General features: G+C 34.2%; 1 protein-coding gene across 1 annotated transcript; it reads right to left on the bottom strand.

Annotated features, from left to right (window-relative positions):
• Positions 1-6341: 6341 nt before the first annotated feature.
• On the bottom strand, positions 6342-7906 carry LOC117336849. Its single transcript, XM_033897508.1, has 2 exons — positions 7837-7906; positions 6342-7213 (listed from the first exon to the last, which is right to left on the bottom strand). Exon 2 carries the CDS (start codon positions 7207-7209, stop codon positions 6532-6534), a length of 678 nt encoding a protein of 225 aa, XP_033753399.1. The 5' UTR covers positions 7210-7213; positions 7837-7906; the 3' UTR covers positions 6342-6531.
• Between the last annotated feature and the right edge of the window lie 7003 nt (positions 7907-14909).

Here is a 14909-nt window from a genome sequence, read left to right as displayed (position 1 = left end):
GCAAATATACAAAATCGAATGAAAAACAACATTTTATAGTTTTCCCTTTTATTTCATTATCATTCAAGTACATTGTACGTTTAAGTGAAATAGGGAAAATTATTTACCTTAAACAACAATGAAGGTGTGGGTTTCAGGGAAAACGGAAAAATAATCGGTGGTTATTTAAAATCATTAATTTTAGAACTCCGAAGCAAAAATAAAATATTTAAACTTTATCCAGTGCCCTTTTTAGCCACTTATGATATATGTTTTCTCAGCTTCTTCATCGAATCAGATTCGTCCATGGATACTTGGTAAAATTCCAGGCAACATTGTCTACATATTTTAATATTAGCATTCTTATTATTGTTTTAAAAATACTTCATTTAATTTCAGATATACCCAAAAGCCAATATAACATATAATTCCTTAGATTTTAAATGTGATGGTTCAACTAAGGGAATCCGCTATTTTCCTAATGAGCATAATAGAGTAAATTTCACGGCAGTATCCTTGATACTCCAGGTATTGTAAACACTCAGCTCAGTATGTACCACCACAATACAATATAAATGTAGCATCTGATTCTACCGTCTTCGGGAAATGAGTAACAATTGAAATGATTATATTAATCTATTTTTTTAACTTGACATACTTAGAGAGGACAATTTGCGTAAAACAATTCATTTACTTTTTGCATAAAACAAGTTATACTTTATCGTCCAAATAAGCTTATCCATAGTTATGAACTTCCGTGGATTACAGCTACAAGATATGAAAAAAATGTATTTAGAAATCGAAATTCACTGTTAAATGTTACAATTTTCGACGTTTGTAATAGTTCAGCTTTCGTGTATTTAACGGGATTTCGACAGGATACAACGACTAAGAAATTTACTATTTTATTGTTATAGTTTAGTTTAAACGTATTTTATTGTAACAAATTTACAACAGGATTGGGCACAAGTTATTACAACTTATAAACGCCCTCTCCTAACACAATGACATATAAATAATTACAAAATGCTATAAAATACATATTTAGTATTGAATAATAGATATATATTTTTATAGAAAGATGGAGAGAGAGAGAGAGAGAGAGAGAGAGAGAATTTATGGATGGGCAATAAAAAAATGTACAAAATAACACAAGCAACAATGGTATACATTCAATAACGTATAACGCATATAACAATTAATAAGGATAAACATTCTCATTTAAGACACAATGGATACACGTTTTACTTTAGAATATAAATCGATTGATTTCTTAAAACCTGTTACTGTCCTTTATGAAATGTTGAACACATAAGAATACTTCAGAATTAATATTAAAAGACATTTCTTGATTACCATATAACAGAAAGTATAAATCTAAGGGTACATGTAAATTTAAATCATTTAACTTCTGAAAGAGAATGTTTCTTTGAATAATGTAACGGCCACACTCAAAGAAGAAGTGATAAGCATTCTCACACAAATGTCCGCACGAGCAGCTCGGAGTTTCCGCAAGGTTCACTCGAAATAAAACATAATTTAAAGAACTACACTGGTGCCTAAGCTTCGTGTGACTAATGTTAATTTTGCGGTCACCGATACCAAAGAAGGGAGGAGGAGAAATCTGATTTCTAGGTTTCAAAGAATTTTTGAAAATGCTAAGAGAAGCCGACGATCTGACAGAATTTTCAAGGGAGTTCCAACAACGAAGCGTAGACGGTAAGAATGAAGAGGAAGTTGACGATAATCTACAATATGGGATTCTATAATCATTTACATTTCTCAATGGATACCTAACATTATCTTGAACAGTAGAGGGAAGTAAAGAAGAAAGATACTCTGGAGTTTGATCGTTATGCATCTTATACAAAAGTTGAAGTTTTCTCCTCTTTCTTCTAGCAGACAAAGTTTCTAAACCAGTTTCAAATTGTAAGGCGTAAACATTTGCATATGATGGAAGACCCGTGATAGTTCTTGCCGCTTCGCGTTGGACTTTTTCTAACTTTTCAGATTCTAAATTAGTACATCCATCCCACAATTCACAAGCATACTCTAAGATTGGTAAAATAAAAGTTAGGTAAATTCTCGATAGAGCGTCTCGTCTTAGTATAAATTTCAATTTTCTCAGAGTATTTATTTTCTTCATAACAAAAGTGTATATAGCTTCTACATGACCCCCCATTTTACACTAGAGTTTAAAGTAACACCCAAATGCTTATGGCTATCTGTAAAGTCTAAAATGTTTCCGTCAAATTCAAGCTCTAATATTTCATCTATTTCATTTCTATTCGAGATAAAAAGTACATCGGTTTTATCAGGATTAAAAGTGACCAGCCAGGTTTTGGCCCAAGTATTAAGAGATTCAAGATCTCTATTAAGAATAGTTTGAATTTGAATACAAGAAGAGGAGGAACATTGAAGAGAGGTGTCATCAGCGAAAAGACGAGAAGCTGAATCAAAAATATCTGCTATATCGTTAATGTATATCAAAAATAAAAGAGGCCCTAAGATAGAACCTTGCGGAACCCCGGCATCAATTGAACTCAATTTTGAAACAGACTCGTTAATACATACCATTTGCTGCCTTTGATGTAAGTAATCCTTTAACCAAACGATCAGTTTACCTCCTATTCCATATGATTTTAATTTTACTAATAGACCTTCATGCCAGACACGATCAAAAGCTTTGGAAATATCACAGAATACAATACAGGTATGTTTTTTCTCTTCAAGCGATAAACAAATATTATGATACATTTCTATCAATTGATATACGGTGGAATGGCCAGGTAGAAAACCAGACTGGTATTTATAAAACAATGAGTTCTCTAGAAAATAGTTATAGATATGTTTAAAAATAACACGCTCAAAAACTTTACCAACAGTGGATAATAGAGAGATTGGACGATAGTTTGTTGGAGAATGCCTATCACCTTTCTTAAATAAAGGCATAACTTTTGCTAGTTTCAATGCCCTGGGATAAACACCCGTATTTAGTGACATATTAAATAATATTTCAAGTGGTTTACAAATAGTGTTACAAACATTCTTTAACATATGGTGACTTATTTCATCATGACCCGAGGCCTTGCCGAGTTTCAAAGTTTTTAACACATCTTTAATGTTATAGTAACAGTACATCCTCTTCCGTCATTACAGTGGTAAACAGTAGACATCCGTCGGTGGTGATTGAGCTACACGTACATAATGTACCTTCAATTAAAAGACATCGCTTCATAGGGGTCGGCATACAGAATATTTTACACGTAGAGACCACTCACCGATACATTGCTTCGTGCCATCAAAGTTGGTTCCCTTGGCTTTACAATTAACACAAATTTATCAATGATGCACTTGACCGATTCTCTAATTACGTAACATAACTACATAACCAATAACGCAGATTGTCACGAACGGATGAAAATATTCATTTATTTTAACGAAATATGAAAAATTGAGCCGTAACCGCTAAATACCAAAATACTAAAACAGTAAGTATACCGCCGAGGAGGGGCCGCGGTGGCCGAATGGTTAAGGTGTACCGACACTTTAACACTAGCCCTCCACCACTGGGTTGCGAGTTCGAAACCTACGTGGGGCAGTTGCCAGGTACTGACCGTAAGCTTTTCTCCGGGTACTCCGGCTTTCCTCCACCTTCAAAACCTGGCACGTCCTTAAATGACCCTGGCTGTTAATAGGACGTTAAACAAAACAAAAAAACAAAAACAAAACATACCGCCGAGGATTTTTATTTCTTCAGCAATATTTGTGAACAAATAACATTTTGAATACCTGTCATATTCAGTCCATTCAAAATTACCTAGCGAATAGAGATTTTTTTTCACTTACCCTAATCCTGCCCAAAGATCAAAATTTACCAAAGTGCACAAAGTGTTGATTTTTGGCATTGTGTCACCCCAATGACTTGTTGAACGAGAGTGGACATAACAGACCACCCTGTCACACTCCAAACTTTAATGTACACGTGTGTCTTTCCTAATATACACAGTAATAACCCGGCGCACGCATACACGTACTGCCGACATATGCGGGTCACGTTATTAACTGACCACCGCTGTTAATCATAACTAGGACGTTAGATACGATATATTACATGACCGATAGTGACTAAACAAATTTTGTAACCATTTACCCCATGTACCCAAGTCTCATTGTTCTTTTGACATTACTTTTTTTTTCAAGTAAATAACTTCTATTTTCATTATTTGAAATATTATATTAAAGCGCTTCTACCCTATTTACAAAATCCTGTCTGACGGAGGCTTTAAACACCTAATACGTCGGCACCGTTTTCACAATGAGAGATGTGTGTAGGTGCGGGTTGTGAAGTTGTCTTTAAGAGAGACATTAAAACCGAGAAATCTGCTAGAAACATAAGAATTCACCAGCACAATTGGTTGTCTGATGTTTTAAAAGCAGATGGCAATAACTTAACTGATGATCAAGAAATTGACGTGTGTGAAGTGTTCAAGAATTATCAGAAACGAAAACCGCTGCCTGAAGATTGAAATGTTGGTGTTGATGATGATACGTGGTGGAACATTCCATTACCATCTATAGAAGATGTATGTTGTGGCCAGTCTTCCAACGCCAAATGCACACAATATGTAGGAATAGTTTCAATCAAAACTCGGCCATCTTGCCCAGGCGCGCAAAACATCAACTCATCTTTCATAACAAACTGTGGTGTCCTTGGTCCTCACGTATCAACATGACGACCTACAAGCTAACCTTGATAGATCAATAATTAAATCCTGAAGGGAAAGTGGAGTCATATCATACAACGATTCAAGCAATGACTGTTTTAAAAACAAAACTTGCCTCCAAATATTTCATTGATGTCATCGATGCACTCGTTAGAATAGTAACCGCCCGTCTCAATGGTATCGAAGGACCCATACATGTTAGAACACCAGAGCGAGACGTAAAGGAAAGGGTGCTGGCTGGAAAAATGAAAGATCAGCGTGTGAAAGATGAGCCAGATCTTACCAGAAGGGTCAAGTCACTATTTGTCAAACTAGATGCAACTGTGGATAATTGTGACTTTCCAAAGTTAGACATGGAATACTTTCGGAAAATATCATGCACATACCAAATATCACTGGTAGCTGTCTACATCAGTGAGCACCTCAGTGAGTATGGTGACTACGAGATCTTGATCGATGACAGATCTACTCGGGGTATATGAGCAGTGTAAAGTACGATGTTTGGATCCAGTATGGCAGCTACAAAATATTACCATCTACCAGTGCCCTAATGGACAGAGAACCACGAAGGACATGTGCCCACGTAGCCAGTATCCTATAATATTTAGAATACTACATCAGTGGCGTAGGAAGTCGTCAAAAAGTGTGTGTGTGTGTGTGTGGGTGTGTGTGTGTGTGTGTGTGTGTTGGGGGGGGGGGGGGGGGGGGGGCAATGTTTTTTTAACCTTAAATTTTACGCACTAAACAAATCGTATGCCATATCCGCAAAATTAGCCAATAATTATCATTTCAACATCCCATGATAATTGATGTAGTACAAAATTAGTATATGTTTGCCCAGATTAGGTAGTTTAACGTGTAAACCAAAATAAATCTATCATGTAGCACTCGTGTCAGAAAATTGATTCAGTAGTTTTAAGAATATCTAATATTTTTTAGTTATCAGGGAACATGGAGACAATTTTGAAAGTGGAAATTTCACTTTAGTTGGTTATAATTGTCAGTTCCTGTGTACTAATGAAACCAAGTATAAACATTTTAGTTCAGTTAATAATATTTCAATGCAAAACTCATTTTGCCCTATGATTGTTTTTCTTTTAAAAAGCACATAGCAATATTGTCAATCAATTCTAATTACTTTGCACAAAACTCCTAATTACTTTTTTGGGGCTTTTCATTTTATATATTTTGGAGATGTTTTTCGTACATAATTACGAATGGATTGCAATAGGAAGTCGCATTTTTGACTTAAAAAAATTTCGCTCACTGTAAAAAAAATCATCACATTTTTATCTCCTGCTCTTAATGTTTTCAAAATTGTAACTTCTTGCTTTGCATATAAAAATATTATGATATAAAACATGTTATTATCAGCATGTTCATGTTTAGTTTACTACAATAAATGAAGAATTTATATTGAAGCATTTCCCCAAAAAACAATACAATTTTTCATTTTTGGCACAAAAAGGACGCTATATTCTTGCGTGTGTACACGTTTGGACTTAAATGTCTATTTCTAAACGAAGGACTACGGAGGCTACCAATAGCACATACATGTATAAGATATCGTATTTGCTTTCTTAGGTCATTTTGAAACCCCACCTTTGTAAAAACAAAAACAACACAAAACAAAAATCAAAGTATCGCAGGGAGGATGCCAAAATTCGTTTTCCTCTTTTATAAGTCTATGTCACAGCGTATAATAACTCAAAAACATTTGTTAATCCTTTTTTTTTCTTGCCATAAGATGAATGATTATACTCAATAGGAATGTCTGACTATAAGTTCTAGCGATTGTCATAATTTCCCGACCACCTCTTGACGACTAATAATCTGTCCAATTTTCCTCGGTAACCTCTTCAATGGTTTTCCCTTTCTTCTGATATTTGACTGTCTTTCTCCACATCTTTGTTTTCACCGGAGCATCCGTTTGTGTACTAACGTCGACTGTAATTATATTATAATTCGTATATTGGTCTTGTGCCAAGTTCTCAGTACTCTCAACCGATGCCAAGTCAGAACTTGGCCTAATTACTTTCCGTTTAGAGGATACTGGTGACATCGAAGCAGGCCGCTTTCTGATACTTGTGTCAAGACTTTGTGATGCCTCTGGTAACAAACAAGGCGCCGCGACACTAAAACTACTACCAACTGCCTCATCTTTAAAATCGCCTTCCTCTCGATTCAACGTAACACTCCATTCCGGTTCCTGTTTCACAGACTGTGGACTAAGGATATACCCCTGGTCTTGTTCCTCCCAGTCGTCATCACTATCTGAGTTCGGTTGTGGTTCGCTATGACCAGAGCGCTTTTGATGTCTGTCTAAATCACATTTTTTCGCAGCGGCATAATCACAACTTGGGCACTCGTACTTTTTCAATGACATCTGTCTGTTTCCGCATTCTATCAGATGCCTTGACCAAGCATCCATATCTTCGAATCTTGCTGCACACATCGGACAGCGATGCCCTGATTTCTTGGCTAATGTCTTCGTCTTGCCCATGCTCCTGAAATAAAACCACAAATATATGAATTATCAGCTATAATTTGTTAGAATACAGAAATTTAGGATTTGTTTTTATAATAGACCCAAACATGTAAAGATATGTTACTGACTTAATATTCAAAATAATGGTATGGTACTATTTTAATCATCAAACACTTAGTTCAAATATGATCAACTTGTATTCATGTAAAGAGAACAAATAGTTTGAATTGACCTCGGCGTTCGTCGCCCACAACGGTCTACCGCCTACATGACCCCCCCCCCCCCTCATTGGAAGTGTGTTTCTCAGTGCTGATATATAAAGAACACTCGCCACGACTGCCTGCTCTACATAAGCCCCTGTGCTACATAACATATCGACTCCGCCATGCCGTTCACATAGCGGTGTTTACGTGTGTACTGACACCGCGCCGCTGCAACCTCGCCGAGGTAGAGTTCTGTAGGCATGGCAGGCTTGCGAGTCACGGGCTACCAGATAGGCGTGACATCAGTGTTGTCTGACGAGACAGCAACGCACCATTCATCCAAATCATCGGTATTTTTAAGAAGCATTGAGTTATATGTACTCACTTATATTTACCTATTTACGTCTTATTGATGATCTTGAACTAAACATATACATACCTGTAGTCTGTTTCACACACACTGCCCGCAATGGTGTTCTGCTAACCTCTGTGTACCACGTGATATAAACAAGGCTTACATGAGACCAGTAACACGCCTGACGGACGCGGTTTACTAAATTGAAATCTTTACCACAGAAACTGTAGTTATTTTTGTATCGATTAACAAAGCTTATCTAAGTAAGTAACTAAGTCAGGAAACCACACAGCTACCAGTATATAGCTAGGTATATATACCGTCCAATTAAACTATAATAGCTACAAGTAGCTACACTGTAGGTATAACATCCCGTCCAATTAAAACTATAACAGCTACCAGTAGCTAGGTATATATCCCGTCTAATTAAACTATAACAGCTACCAGTAGCTAGGTGTATATCCCGTCTAATTAAACTATAACAGCTACCAGTAGCTAGGTATATATCCCGTCCAATTAAACTATAACATCTACCAGTAGTTAGGTATATACCCCGTCCAACTAAACTATAACAGTTTCCAGTAGCTAGGTATATATCCCGTCCAATTAAACTATAACTCCTGTCCAATTAAACTATAACATCTACCAGTAGCTAGGTGTATATCCCGTCCAATTAAACTATAACAGCTACCAGTAGCTAGGTATATATCCCGTCCAATTAAACTATAACAGCTATATATTTTTTTTTTTTTTTTTTTTATATTTGTTTTATTTTTCCAAGGCAGATTATACATAGGTACATATATATATTTTACTTCGGAAACATTTACATACTTACTCACTCACTCACTCTACATTCTATCTTTTGACATTCAAATTAATGTATATTGCATCTATTCACTCAATTGTTCAGCTTTCACACTATATATTCTTCCAAAACCTTTCATATTTAACGTCATATGGTTTCACCCTCTCACCCTAACAAACATACACACCTAACATCAATGGTATAAGATAAAAACAAACACAGATACACGTGGACAGGATACAAATCATAACATTTATATTATTTAATCTTGAACAAAACGACAAAAATCCATATAGACATATACAGACATACATAAAGAAGAGGAAAGGAAGGAGAAGGAAGAGAAGAAGGATGAAAAGTGGAAGAAAGAAAGGAAGGAGAAGAAGAAAAGGAAGGGAGTACTTTGTAATATTTTAAAGTATTTTTATTCAAAGATAGTACAAAAGAAGAAAAAAAAAAAAAAAAAAAAAATAAATATCATACTTTACACAATTTATGCCAAAAGAGGAAAGAACTGGATGGTAGACTTGTTACTAAAAATGTAGATTAACTCAATTATATATATTTACTGCAATTGTCAGACACTGGGATTCCAGCAAAAGAAGAAGGTACCACATGTATGCGATTATTAATATTTAATACAAATAAATGTGTAATGTATAAGTCAATAAAACAGATTAAAAAAGTATTATTCCATAATCTGCAAAAGTTTATCCCATTTTCTCCATTCAACCAAACATTTGTTTTTTTCTTTTTCCCCTTTTTTAGAGCTACAAAATTTTCTGACTTTATAATGATCATAGATACAATAGAGTAAAGAGTTGATATTTAAAGATTTATGCAGACATCTGTTTCTGTATATGTATTGTTTTATAATCAAAATAATTTGATTATCTACTTTAAAGGATGGATTTTTATAATCACCATCATATTTACCAAAAAGCATGGTTTTTTTATTTAGTCTAAAGGGAATAAATAATGCATCTAATAATATATCTAGACCTTCAAGAAGATTCTGAACTTGATCACATTCCCAAAAAAGGTGAACAATTGATTCAATTTCTGAGTTACAAAAGTTACAGAATGGATTGTTTGTTAGTTTGGCTTTGAAAAGAAATGAATTAGTTGTTAAGATATGATGTGATATTCTAAATTGCAACCAGTGTAATCGTGAGTTTTTACTTACTGTAAAAGGAAGTGTATATATACTACACCAATCATTTAAATTGAAATCAAGTACGTTAGACCATTTCTCTTTCCCTTTAGCAGTAATATCATTCTTTGAATTTAGAATATCATAAAATATCTTCGAGCCTTTATTAATATTAAGAAATATTGCAATATTGCTAGGTAAAACTGGATATACAAAGTTATAAGTAGTGGAATCAAATTCAAAGTGTTGTAAACATTTTTTTATTGCAGATATTACTCCATTATATTTCAAAAAGTTAGTGTTAATGCTATACTTTTGAATAAATTCATTAAAAGAGAAAAAAGTGTTGTTGTTTACATCTTTAAAGAAGTCACCAATGACATAAATACCCTTTTCATACCACTTAGAGTAGAAAATTGTTCCACCACCTATTGTAATATTTTTGTTATGCCAGACAGGTGTATGCAAGAGTGCTTTCCCTTTGACTATTTTCATATTAGTAGAGTTATCTAATCTTGACCAAGCCCTAAGTACATCTTTCCAAAAAGAATTGCTAATATTTTGTTGGCATAGATCTATATAGTTCCCTCCAATATTCATTAGTTTATCTAGGTCTAAATATTTTTCTAGTAGTGTTTTCCATTTTCCTGAAGATTGAAACAGTCGCTTAACCCAGCCAATTTTTAATGAATCAACAAAATTTTGAGTATTGAGCATTTTTAGTCCCCCATGAGAGTGATCTTGTACAATAATATCTCTTTTAATTTTATCCACTTTACTATGCCACAAAAATTCAAATAAAATAGAGTTTATTTTTTTAATTATCTTGTCACCTGGGTTTGGTAGAGCAATAAATAAATGATTAAATTGGGAGATCATTAATGATTTTATTAAATGAATTTTACCTATTGGAGTTAAGTTACGTCTGCTCCAAGCAGTAATAATATTTTTTAATTTTACTATTTTCTTATCAAAGTTCATTTTAATCATTTCATGTAGATCAACGCTGAAATCTATTCCTAATAGAGTGAATTTTTCTTTTCCCCATTTCAAGTTTAGTTCAGGTAGAAATTTATCTTGACTATATTTTTTACTGCCAATCCATACAATTTCTGTCTTATCAATATTAATTTTTAATCCTGAAATTGATGCAAAAATATTTAATTCATTCATTGTTTCTTTAAGAGATTCCTCAGATCCATCAAGAGTTAAGTATGTGTCATCTGCATATTGTGAAAGTAAAATATTTGTATTATCAACTTCTATCCCCTTAATATGTTTGTTATTTCTAAGCCTAATAGCAAGAATTTCGGCACAAAGAATGAAGATATATGGTGCGATCGGATCCCCTTGTCTACATCCCCTTTTTATTCTGAAAAATGATGAAAGATTCCCTCCCTGATTAATAGAAGCTCCTACATTACAGTTAAACAATTGTACCCAATTTTTTATATAATTTCCGAAACCAAAAAAATCTAACACTTTTGCTATGAAGTTAAAAGAAACAGAATCGAACGCCTTTTCAAAATCATAACAGCTATATATAGTATCTAGGTATATATCCCGTCCAATTAAAACTATACCGGGTAACAGTTACCAATAGCTAGGTATATATCCCGTCCAATTAAACTATAACAGCTATATATAGTATCTAGGTATATATCCCGTCCAGTTAAACTATAACAGGTACCAGTGGCTAGGTATATATCCCGTCCAATTAAACTATAACAGGTACCAGTAGCTAGGTATATATCCCGTCCAACTAAACTATAACAGCTATATATAGTGGCTAGGTATATATCCCGTCCAATTAAACTATAACAGCTATATGTAGTAGCTAGGTATATATCCCGTCCAATTAAACTATAACAGCTACCAGTGGCTAGGTATATATCCCGTCCAACTAAACTATGACAGCTACCAGTAGCTAGGTATATATCCCGTCCAATTAAACTATAACAGCTATATATAGTATCTAGGTATATATCCCGTCCAATTAAAACTATACTGGGTAACAGTTACCAATAGCTAGGTATATATCCCGTCCAATTAAACTATAACAGCTAACAGTAGCTAGGTATATATCCCGTCCAACTAAACTATAACAGCTATATATAGTAGCTAGGTATATATCCCGTCCAATTAAACTATAACAGCTACCAGTAGCTAGGTATATATCCCGTCCAATTAAACTATAACAGCTACCAGTAGCTAGGTATATATCCCGTCCAATTAAACTATAACATCTACCAGTAGCTAGGTATATATCCCGTCCAACTAAACTATAACAGCTATATATAGTAGCTAGGTATATATCCCGTCCAATTAAACTATAACATCTACCAGTAGCTAGGTATATATCCCGTCCAACTAAACTATAACAACTATATATAGTAGCTAGGTATATATCCCGTCCAACTAAACTATAACAGCTGTCAGTAGCTAGGTATACATGTATAGCCCGTCCAACTAAACTATAACATCTACCAGTAGCTAGGTATATATCCCGTCCAACGAAACTATAACAGCTATCAGTAGGTAGGAATATATCCCGTCTAATTAAACTATAACAGCTACCAGTGGCTAGGTATATAGCCCATCCAATTAAACTATAACATCTACCAGTAGCTAGGTATATACCCCGTCCAACTAAACTATAACAGCTACCAGTAGCTAGGTATATACCCCGTCCAACTAAACTATAACAGCTACCAGTGGCTAGGTATATATCCCGTCCAATTAAACTATAACAGCTACCAGTGGCTAGGTATATATCCCGTCCAACTAAACTATAACAGCTACCAGTGGCTAGGTATATATCCCGTCCAATTAAACTATAACAGCTACCAGTGGCTAGGTATATATCCCGTCCAATTAAACTATAACAGCTACCAGTAGCTAGGTATATATCCCGTCCAATTAAAATAATTAACGTAGCTGAGATAGCTATAGTATCTTGGAGTTACGTTACCAATTCATAAACATGTTGGTACATACATATGTAACAGATGAGGTAACAGACCAAGAGTGATTTCTCGGTCAGATGACGTCACTCATATTATATTGTACGTCTGATAAAAATATATTTATTATAAAACGTTAGAATGATCTAGAATACTTTTCCCCGTGCCCTATTGTATTGAAGCGTATAGTGGTGACGATTCGAACTATTGGTCTCTTTGTTTTATGGATTTCTTTCAAATATCCTTCGTCAAATGTGTGAATAACCCATTGCTTTGATACACATGATGCTATTTCAAATCATATTCAGAAATACCGAATAGAACAGCAAACCAGCTGAAAAGCCTATCACAGTCTAACGTTTTTCTAAGACATAACAGAAAATAAAGATCCGACAAACCCATTTAAAGACATGCTACTGTCTTAAAATCGATTGAAAACGAATACTGATGGTGAGTGTCTTTGGGAACCATTCCATCTCTAGCGGATTCATATTTTTTTTTTTTTTTTAGTCTTGACTTTGACTTTAAACATATTTTATTGTCAATTAGATTGAGCCAAGGGATTAGGCACGAGTTTTTTTTACTTATAAACGCTCTTTCCATCATAAAATACATTATATGAAAACATTGATATAGGCATAAACATAAAGTAGACACATATAATGTTAAACATAGACACATGTTTGCAAAAGGTCACGGTCAACATTTTAACCAATCAAAACATATAAGAGTTTATACCACGTGTGGTATATATTGAATGTTACCCAGCAGTTGTAATGATAATATCATACCTTGGGGATTTGATAGCACCGTCCTATTGAGATCGATATAAATTAACATATTTCATATTTTAAAAGGTTCCACGGTTAGAAGGGGATACTTTATCTGATAAAGGTCTCTAACCATTAGTGTGATAATAGGTTGTTTTTTTGTTGTTTTTTTCTTTATCTGTGGGACATTTTACAGTTTTTTAATGACAATCAAACACAGATTAAAGACATTTTAGAAGAAAGACTCAAGGATATCAAAGGTATGAAATGGTTTCTCACATTATTTGTGAAATTTGTGAAATATGACCAAAACAATGAACCAATATATGCTGAACCCACATTTAGATCCATTAATTTGACATGCACGAACGTATCAAAGCTAACAGAACAGCTTGCCGAAACTTTTCAAAACTTTTTTTTTTTTTTTTTTTTTTACTGTTCAAAAATTTTATTGCCACAGAACATTTAACGATTTAGACTGCTGCCAGGGTCTATATATATAGGGGATTCATATTAATAAAAGATCTAATGGTATTCCGAGGTACATTACGTATACTGTTATCGCTTGGGTTTTGAATTATGTATTAAATCCGTCAACTCACCCGTGAATGATTAGCTTCAACCAGTGGTAAATAGAAATAGGCTTATATACTGAATAGACCTGTTTGAACTTAACTAGTTCACTCGTATTTTATACAAGTTGGCATATAAGATTGCCTATCTTCCAATATGAGTAATCAAGGTTGGTACCGACGGGTTCACGACTTCTTGTTTGCTGGTAAGTAAATACATTTTATTTTTGTTTGACCCTAAAGCCTCTATAGAAATATATTTAATGATAGAAAATATACACTAATGATTATATAATGTGAGAACCAATACCGTAGTTCTTTACATTTTTGCAATTAAAACTGGGACTGGCGATCAAAGCCACATATCAGAAGCCCAACGTCAATCGGAGGTACTGGTTGCTGCAGCGAAGGGAAAGGATTGGGTAAAGTAAAATCACAACATCATCTGAGACTTACAAAGTCAACGCGAGTCTGTTTGATTAAAAAAGATAGGTGAAACGTGAAAAGCCAACATGAATTCGGAGTGAATCTTCTTGGCATTTGATAAACAAGCCCATGCTTTTTCTGTTTTTATCATCCGGGGGTTCAACCTCTATTTTTAGATGTGTATTACATTCTTCGCTTAAGAAAAGTTGACGTAACTGAGCAGATTTGACTAAAATTGAATGAAGATCAACTGGTAAAGGATTATGAAGTTGAACTAAGTACAGTTATATATATATATATAAATAAAGAATAGAGAGGCTATAATCCATCATACTTCATATCTATTTAATGATGTGTTAACGTTTATCACTGTATGTAGTCAACCTTTACATGTTTTATGCGTCGATTTTTTTCCGATCTGTATAACAATGTATCCTTTATACCAACATCTTCTTGTCATATACA

Source organism: Pecten maximus, chromosome 10 (genome assembly GCF_902652985.1).
Source record: "Pecten maximus chromosome 10, xPecMax1.1, whole genome shotgun sequence".
In the NCBI taxonomy this organism is placed as follows: Eukaryota; Metazoa; Mollusca; class Bivalvia; order Pectinida; family Pectinidae; genus Pecten; species Pecten maximus.
The sequence above is the reverse complement of the archived record's forward strand: the minus strand, read 5'-3'. Positions and strand labels throughout refer to the sequence as shown.

Bases quoted from the DNA above. Each gene is read 5' to 3' on its own strand.
- LOC117336849 (XM_033897508.1), bottom strand. From the start codon at position 7,209: ATGGGCAAGACGAAGACATTAGCCAAGAAATCAGGGCATCGCTGTCCG.